The sequence below is a fragment of the Corythoichthys intestinalis genome, chromosome 2 (genome assembly GCF_030265065.1).
Source record: "Corythoichthys intestinalis isolate RoL2023-P3 chromosome 2, ASM3026506v1, whole genome shotgun sequence".
In the NCBI taxonomy this organism is placed as follows: Eukaryota; Metazoa; Chordata; class Actinopteri; order Syngnathiformes; family Syngnathidae; genus Corythoichthys; species Corythoichthys intestinalis.
Genome location: NC_080396.1, coordinates 12,543,749 through 12,553,328, shown reverse-complemented (window position 1 = coordinate 12,553,328; position 9,580 = coordinate 12,543,749). Strand labels below are relative to the sequence as shown.

At 38.6% G+C, this 9,580-nt stretch overlaps 1 protein-coding gene across 4 annotated transcripts in view; it reads left to right on the top strand.

Moving 5' to 3' along the window:
* The first annotated feature begins 2,498 nt into the window (after positions 1 to 2,498).
* The window catches only part of chchd6a (coiled-coil-helix-coiled-coil-helix domain containing 6a), a 98,959-nt gene continuing 91,877 nt past the window's right edge, over positions 2,499 to 9,580 (top strand). The window contains exons 1-2 of one of the 4 annotated variants that reach the window (XM_057824539.1): positions 2,499 to 2,724; positions 7,162 to 7,234. In XM_057824539.1, the coding sequence (XP_057680522.1) occupies positions 2,641 to 2,724; positions 7,162 to 7,234 (157 nt within the window). In that variant the 5' untranslated portion in view covers positions 2,499 to 2,640. Of the gene's footprint in view, positions 2,725 to 3,353; positions 3,414 to 7,161; positions 7,235 to 9,580 lie in introns of those variants that run through there. The other 3 variants (XM_057824525.1, XM_057824531.1, XM_057824547.1) reach the window with 3 other exon arrangements.

The following is a 9,580-nucleotide window of genomic DNA, read 5'->3' as shown; positions in this document are numbered from 1 at the left end:
TCTGCAGCAATGCTGACAGCACTCCCGTAACGAGTCACATGACATTTTGGAAGGAAAATGACAAGCAGTACTCAATTTGGACATTTAGGGACGTGCGTAGTTCCCATGCGGTGTACTCAGTTTTGTTGCCAAGGGTTTAGATATTAATGGCTATATTTTGAGTTATTTTGAGGGGAAAATATATTAACTCTATTATATAAGTTGCACACAGACTACTTTTCATCGTGTCAAAATGTCGTTTTGTCAGTGTTGTCCCATGAAAAGATGTACTTGAATATCTGCAGAAATGCGAGGGGTGTACTCACTTTTGTGATACACCGTATTTCTGTAATGTGACTGATATTTGTCATGGCATGACTAAGTTTAAGCCTTAAAGTGCCTATGACAGGATTAAAAAAAAGTCTTAAATAACGTGAATTAAAATCATGTTGATGACGATTAGACTATATACAACAATTTGGCAAAGCGCAGATGACGAGAAATTAGTCTTTTTATCTGCCATTTAGCCCTTGCGTGTCATTATAGCGCTCTCACGTCCCCAGATGGAGGATGAAGTCGGCAGGGTCATGATTTCATCTGATATACAATTCAGCCCATTGAGGGGGAATTATTAGGAATGGGGAAAATATGACGAGGAGAGCAGCAAAATGTCATTGTTTCAATCTCTACCCCAATATTTTTACGGGATATTCTTTTTATCTAAGTATTTTTCCCCAATTGCTAAATAAATGGTATGGTCATGACAAATAACAGTCTTGTGCTAAATGGAATATGAAATATTCAAAATGCATTTATTCAGTATGACATGGCAAAATGACTCCATAATGTTCAAAACTGTCGACTTCTTGCACCTTCTGAACGATATTTTATGGCACCGGAGTTATCCGGCTTTTGTCATTTCCCTGCCCCGGCTTCGGAGAGCGTAAACAAACCAGGAGGCGTGACAGCTAGCCGACATGCTAACCCGAACTGAGCGGCATTTCAAAGTCTTATTCTTGTCTTTCGAAGCGAAAAATCACACAAAACTACCACAGAACACGTCACACGGCGGCGGGGTTGTTGATTGCCTTTGCCGATCAGCAACCCCCCCGGCAGCGTGCAAGTGATAGCTCGTCGTTCCCCTGCTGCGGGCAAGAGAGCTTGTTTGCCGGGGAAGCAGCTGGAGAATGACCGCTGGACAAACCGGCTAATGTCGGAGGAGCGCGTAGCTGCCCGAGCCCAACCTGAGGATAGAGGTCTATTCTCTATTGGCGGTGTTCTGCCAAATTTTTCACCCTTGTAATATTTTGCTCCCAAAGCTTTTGTGGTTGTGAATAAGCCCTCTTTTACATTCAGTTGGACTCTCGATGTTATCCACAGGTGCTAAATTAACAAGTAACATAGTAAGCATACATGTTCAACACGAATATGGCGTAAATTAATGCTTTACTACACGGCAAAGACGTAAACAGTGAGAGAGTGGCGTGCAGTTGTTGTGTGCAGCTAACATGGCAGGATGTGTCTGAGGAGAACTTTTCTCCCTGTCCGTCCATGATCAAACATAAGTAAATATTCCTTTATTTAAAGAAAGTTTGTAGTGATTACTTTGTAATCGCTTTATTCCTGGCCATTTCTAACACAAAGTTGAAATTTCTGATGGGGTGCAAAATTCTACAGAATACTGGGCACACGAAGAGGGCAATACGCCAAGTATAGTGCTCTCCCGGCGGGCAAGCGAAGAGGACCGAGGTGGGTGTGCGACAAGCCGCCGGTCGTCGGCCGAGTGACATTCTATGTGGACAAGGAACATTGTCAGCCACAAAATGCAAGCCACCTCCGTATTAAAACGTGTGCCATTACCCCAGTATTTGAAAAATACAAAACACAATGTTTACTCACTTCCTCGTAAGTCCAATGGTCCCACAGTTGTCGGACTTGTCATGGCTAATTTTGGGGTGAACGGGAACCTTTTGAAACCCAAAAAGGCTCACATGCCTCTCCCTGGTGCAGCACATTTGGCTGGCGTGATGTGAAAAATAAATGAATTAATCAGCAAAATCAGCTGCATCCGCAGTCCATCTGCATGCTATAAAAGCAATGCTGCATTGTGAGATGCTGACCCGGGTGACGTCACATTCGCATTCGTCCTCAACCCGAGACTGGAGCTGCAAGTTTTCATGTTTCAAGTTTTCATGGCGCGGGATACAAAAATGGAATAAATAGAATGACCGCTTCCGCACGCATCCAAGCAGTCCATTTCATTCAGCAGCATAAAATACCACGTGAAATATGAAATAAACATGCTTTTTGATGTCATAGGCACTTTAAGTCTTTTATTTGAAATACTAACACAGTTGCAATGTTAGTATAAAAAAAAGACTGGTGTATGTTTTTTTTTAAGTACATGAAAAAATATACAAAATGACATTTCAATACAATAATTGGGAACACTGAAATGTTTAACCCAAGCTTCTATCTTAAATACTTAATTTTGTGTGTGGATAAACTTGAAATGGGGGACGATACGTCATCCTGGCAACCCGATCCATCTGTCAAACATTCTGTCAGTGGGATTGGGCAGGACACAATATTAAAGTTAGAAGTGTATAAATCTTCTGTACAAAATAAACAGAGCACGAGTACCAACGCACTCCAGGCGGCATGGGCTCAGGAGAAAGCACGACGAGAAAAGTGTCTTTTGGTGTGGACGATGAGGACAGAGTCAGAATTCTCCGTGGAATCAAGGTAATGCTAAATCAGCTAGCATTTGTTGATAAGCTATGCTAACTTTATACATGTCGTGCGACATGTATTAGCCGCTATCATGCTAATTCACGGGAGCTCGTCTTTTTGAACTAGTTCAAAAGGATAGTAAGTGGAACGAGTGTTCAACTAAGGAGAGATAATGTAAGGAGGATGCAAAGGGATGCGGGGGCAGGTTGATAGATGAGCTGCATCTCTATGTACCCGAAGGGCCAGACTCCCCTTAGAATGTACACTATTGTGAAATATTGCTACTCTTCTTGAGGCTCATTATACATGAGACACGTGACGTGTATATTATATTTACCTGTACTCTTCTGATGAATTCGGCGTGGTTTTCCCTACACTATCCTTCTAGTTATCGCTAAACCTCCCGGTTTTAATTCTGTAAGTAACTACTGTTCGACTATGTTGTTGGAATACTTTGCCCCCTCATCACAGAGCAAAATGTTTATATTTTGAACGACACAGCACGTAGTATGAATTACTTTTAATAAATTCGGCACGGATTCATCCGAGCGTGTTTATGATTACAACCCTGATTGACATAGCCATCGACAGGGTTGCCAGATCCGAAAGTCTCCAGCCCAATCACACCGTTAAACCCGCCCAGTTAAAAAATAAAACAGCCCAAATTACAACCTGTCGTTGAAGATGAGCTGTTTCCAGAGGTGGGTAGAGTAGCCTAAAATTTTAATCAAGTAAGAGCAGCGTTACATCAGACTAACATTACTCCAGTAAAAGTAGCCATCCCAAAAAAGTACTTGAGGAAATGTAAAAAAAGTATTTGTTGAAAAGAATACTCAAGTAATGAGTAACATTGTGAATAACTGCTTACATTTTTTTATTTGTTTTTTGTTAAACAATGCTATTTTTTAAGACCAAAGTTATCTGTATGAACTGTTGTTATGACACTGTACAACAGGGGTCAGCAACCCTGGTCCTCGAGTGCCACTATCCAGCTTGTTTTCCATCTCTCGCTCCTTTGACACACCTGAATCAAATGATCAGCAAGCTCTGCAGGAGCCTGATAACGATCATGATTATTTGATCCAGGTGTGTTAAAGGAGGGAGGCATGGAAAACAAGCTGGATAGTGGCACTCGAGGACCAGGGTTGCTAACCCCTGCTGTACAATAACTACTGTATTGGTCCGAATATAAGACGGCCCTGATTATAGGACGACCTCCTCTTTTTCAAGACTCAAGTTTGAAAAAAGACTTTATGAACACCAAATTAATTTTTATACAGAAAATAATTACAGTACATCTGAAACAAATGATTATAACAATATATTTGAGAGAAAAAGCATGTTATTTTGCCTCATTCAAATCTTAATATCTAAACGTGTAAATATGTAAACTAAGTGCAATCACATTCGTAAATGAATGGCTTCTGGTTTTTGAAATGTAAATAAGCCAATCTATTGTGATAAATCAACAAAATTGCAATAACTGCATTAACCATCAAAGTGAAGTCTAACTGTAACTGTAGTCTTGAAACAAATCTGAATAAGGAAAAAAATTGTAATAAAATGATGCAAACTGGTTAAACTTGAGAGTAGCTGAGATCTGTCATGACAGAACATCGCTTCAATGATATCTGGCGCCATCTAGCGTCGTGAATGGGTATAATGTCTAGACTGCGAATATAAGACGACCCCCACTAAAATCACAGTCTTATATTCGGGTCAATATGGTAATTACGTAACCACATCAAGCCAAAGAAATGCTAAATTAAAAAAAAAAAAAAAAAAAAAAACAATGAATCCCACCGAGAGAAAAATAAAATGACAGAAACAAAGCGTTATTCGTCCAAAGAGCATCAGTGGCCTCTAGTGGGGAAAATATTTCCTAGTTTGAAAAGTGAATACAGTGGTACCTCTACATAGGAAGTTAATTCATTCCAGGACCTTGTTTGTAAGTCGAAATGGTCGTATGTCGAGCAGGATATTCCCATAAGAATACATTATAATTCCATTAATTCGTTCTACAGCCCAAAAACCTACACTATATCCGTAATAAATACTGCTGATACAATTACAAATGGCAATTACACATAGCAAAACACATTAATTATAAATAGAAATCGGAATAATACAATAATAATAATAATTCCTGTAATAATGTAACAAATCGGGTTCTAATGCGGCGGACGTTTTTTTCTGTACCTGAACGCACCGCGTGAGTGACGTGACACAGAGGAGTCAAATTTTACGTCGGATGTCGAAAAGATCGTGTGTCAAAGCGATTGTATGTTGAGGTATCACTGTACTTCCTTAATAGTTATTAGTATTATGAAATTGGGATGGTCATATCTCCGGTTTTCTGTGGTCAGTGCCCCCCCCCCCCCCAAAAAAAAACAAACAAACTGGGAGACCGTTTTAAATCCGCGGTTTCAAGTCATGTCGAGCCCAGCGCTTTATGTGAAATACCCCATTTTTACGGTGCTTTAAAGACGCCACGTGATTGAACAGGCTGGTGTCCGTGGCGTGATCATAGAACGGCAAGCTTGCGTCCAATTGGAGTCATGTGTTTATTGTTGCGATGTCTGATTGGTGAAATTGGTAGCGCTACTGTTGGCTTTGCTTGCAAAAAATAATAAATCTAATATGTAGACAAAAGATGAAAAATATAACTCCTCTTTTGTAGCCCAAAGTAGCGGAGTAAGAATAGTGTTTTTTCTTCACATATCTACTCATGTAAAAGTTAAAAGTATGGCTTAGTTAAACTACTCTTAGAAGTACATTTTTCTCAAAAATTTACTCAAGTTAATGTAACCGAGTACATGTAACGGGGACCCATCTCTGGCTGTTTCCCACAATGAACTCTATGTACATATTCATTTTATAACCAGAAAAACATACATCAACAGTGGGGGGGGGACAACATTTTGGCATTTGTTTCGCCGATAAGCATCAAGGAAGATGTACCGTATTGGCCCGAATATAAGACAGTGTTTTTTGCATTGAAATAGGACTGAAAAAGTGGGGGTCGTCTTATATTCGCGGTCTAGAAATTATAACCATTCACGACGCTAGATGGCGCCAGATATCATTGAAGCAATGTTCTGTCATGATAGATCTCAGCTACTCTCAAGTTTAACCAGTTTGCATTATTTTATTACAATGTTTTCCTTGTTCAGATTTGTTCCAAGACAAATACAGTTAGACTTCACTTTGAATGGTTAATGCAGTTATTGCAATGTTGTTGTTTTATCACAATAGATTGGTTTATTTACATTTCAAAAACCAGAAGCCATTCATTTACGAATATGATTGCACTTTACATATTTAAATGTTCAGATATTAAGATTTGAACGAGGAAAAATAACATGCTTTTTCGCTCAAATATGTTGCTATAATCATTATTTCAGATGTACTGTAATTATTTTCTGTATAAAAATTAATTTGGTGTTCAAAAAGTCTTTTTTCAAACTTGAGTCTTGACAAAGAGGGGTTCGTCTTATAATCAGGGCCGTCTTATATTCGGACCAATACGGTATTTCTTTTTAGGAAATTTTTAATTATTGTATTAATTTCAATAAATATCATTAAAAAATCCCACAGTACCGACGCCATACTTTTTAAATTAATTAATTTATTTTTAGCACACTGCCGTCGTTTGAGCATTACATCACAGAAAGGAGCGCTTGATTTGTGGCACAACTCCCTTTTCTTCTCCCACACACAGTCACTGATACATTGGACTGGCAAAAAAAGGAATGGAAACAAACGAACACATCCCAATCCGCCAACACTCTGCCTAAATAATTGTACTGTATATTATCTGGCCTATTAATAATGTTATTGAATTTATTGGGATGATTGGGATGACGTCATAATTCCTATTATTGGACCAATAATTATCGTGTACCTATAAGAAATATTGATTCTTAGGGTGTACTTGATCTTTGGAGAAATTTTGAAGTCGTTAAACCAGGCCACACATTCTAATGTTGTTAGTCTTAGAAACCACTGAGTCACTTGCTCATGTGGTTTTTGGTGGAGCTTTATACATCGACACACATACGCACTCACTGGAAAAAGTAGAGCTTTAGTGAGTTGCTCAAGAACTTTAGCTCCCTGATCATTTTCTGTCAGTTATAAAAGTTGAATAACTTCCACTTAGTAAAACAGGGGAACTTCTAAAGCCAAAAAGCAATTATGTTGTACAACTCCTAACTTGTTGTAAACTGAATCCATTTCAGAATCAAACTGTTACTGCTGTAAAAACTATTAACTACGTAACATTTCACCTCTATTAACGGCCAATAAGATAAGTACAACAGTTTGCAGTTTACATACGTATTTATGTTGAGAAGTATCGAGAAAAAAAAGCTTTGTGGGCTGTGCTACTATTTAAATTACATCCTCTACTCTTTTTGTCAAATTAAGAATGCTTTTCACCTTTTTGTCTAGCTTTCAGAAGATGTTCTTCAGAGAATGAGAGGTGTGGCCAACATTCCTCCACAGCGTGTACAGAAAGATACAGGTATTTTTTCACCGTACTAGAAGTTAACATATTGGAGCTCGCCTTGCTCATATATCTGTTCTAAAATATCACAGCACCACCTCCACTTCTAAGATAAATAAATGAATAAATAAATAAATGAATAAAAAAATGAATAAAATAGTTAGAGATAATTAAATGTAGTAAATAAAGAAAAAAAATAATGCAGTGTTTAACAAAGTGTAATGAACTATTTGATGAAAATGCTCCACAGATGCTGTACTCTGTTACCACCCTAATTTCAATGAAGTTGAGATGTTATGTTAAACATGGATTAAAACAATACAGTTATTTGCAAACAATGTTGAACTATATTTAAGCAAATGAATGAATTGAATGTTGTTAAAAGAAAGGTTGATGTAACTCAGTGGCATACATGACCCTGTCCTAGCTCTTTTGGAATGTGTTGCAGTCATAAAATTCTAAACTAATCATTATTTGCTAAAAACAATAAGGTTTATTACTTTTAACATTAAATGTCTTAATTTGCGAGTGTATTAAATTAAATATGGTTTGAACATGATTTGCAAATCATCGTATTATGTTTGGCACAACTTCATTGGAATTTGGGTTGTACCGTATTGGACCGAATATAAGACGGCCGTGATTATAAGATGACCCCCTCTTTTTCAAGACTTAAGTTTGAAAAAAGACTTTTTGAACACCAAATTAATTTTTATACAGAAAATAAGTACAGTCCATCTGATACAAATGAATACAACAATACAGTGCCTTGCAAAAGTATTCGGCCCCCTTGAATCTTGCAACCTTTCGCCACATTTCAGGCTTTAAACATAAAGATATGAAATTTAATTTTTTTGTCAAGAATCAAAAACAAGTGGGACACAATCGGGAAGTGGAACAACATTTATTGGATAATTTAAACTTTTTTAGCAAATAAAAAACTGAAAAGTGGGGCGTGCAATATTATTCGGCCCCTTTACTTTCAGTGCAGCAAACTCACTCCAGAAGTTCAGTGAGGATCTCTGAATGATCCAATGTTGTCCTAAATGACCGATGATGATAAATAGAATCCACCGTTGTGCAATCAAGTCTCCGTATAAATGCACCTGCTCTGTGATAGTCTCAGGGTTCTGTTTAAAGTGCAGAGAGCGTTATGAAAACCAAGGAACACACCAGGCAGGTCCGAGATACTGTTGTGGAGAAGTTTAAAGCCGGATTTGGATACAAAAAGATTTCCCAAGCTTTAAACATCTCAAGGAGCACTGTGCAAGCCATCATATTGAAATGGAAGGAGCATCAGACCACTGCAATCTACCAAGACCCGGCCGTCCTTCCAAACTTTCTTCTCAAACAAGGAGAAAACTGATCAGAGATGCAGCCAAGAGGCCCATGATCACTCTGGATGAACTGCATAGATCTACAGCTGAGGTGGGAGAGTCTGTCCATAGGACAACAATCAGTCGTACACTGCACAAATCTGGCCTTTATGGAAGAGTGGCAAGAAGAAAGCCATTTCTCAAAGATATCCATAAAAAGTCTTGTTTAAAGTTTGCCACAAGCCACCTGGGAGACACACCAAACATGTGGAAGAAGGTGCTCTGGTCAGATGAAACCAAAATTGAACTTTTTGGCCACAATGCAACACGATATGTTTGGCGTAAAAGCAACACAGCTCATCACCCTGAACACACCATCCCCACTGTCAAACATGGTGGTGGCAGCATCATGGTTTGGGCCTGCTTTTCTTCAGCAGGGGCAGGGAAGATGGTTAAAATTGACGGGAAGATGGATGCAGCCAAATACAGGAACATTCTGGAAGAAAACCTGTTGGTATCTGCACAAGACCTGAGACTGGGACGGAGATTTATCTTCCAACAGGACAATGATCCAAAACATAAAGCCAAATCTACAATGGAATGGTTCAAAAATAAACGTATCCAGGTGTTAGAATGGCCAAGTCAAAGTCCAGACCTGAATCCAATCGAGAATCTGTGGAAAGAGCTGAAGACTGCTGTTCACAAACACTCTCCATCCAACCTCACTGAGCTCGAGCTGTTTTGCAAGGAAGAATGGGCAAGAATGTCAGTCTCTCGATGTGCAAAACTGATAGAAACATACCCCAAGCGACTTGCAGCTGTAATTGGAGCAAAAGGTGGCGCTACAAAGTATTAACGCAAGGGGGCCGAATAATATTGCACGCCCCACTTTTCAGTTTTTTATTTGTTAAAAAAGTTTAAATTATCCAATAAATGTTGTTGCACTTCATGATTGTGTCCCACTTGTTGTTGATTCTTGACAAAAAAATTAAATTTCATATCTTTATGTTTGAAGCCTGAAATGTGGCGAAAGGTTGCAAGATTCAAG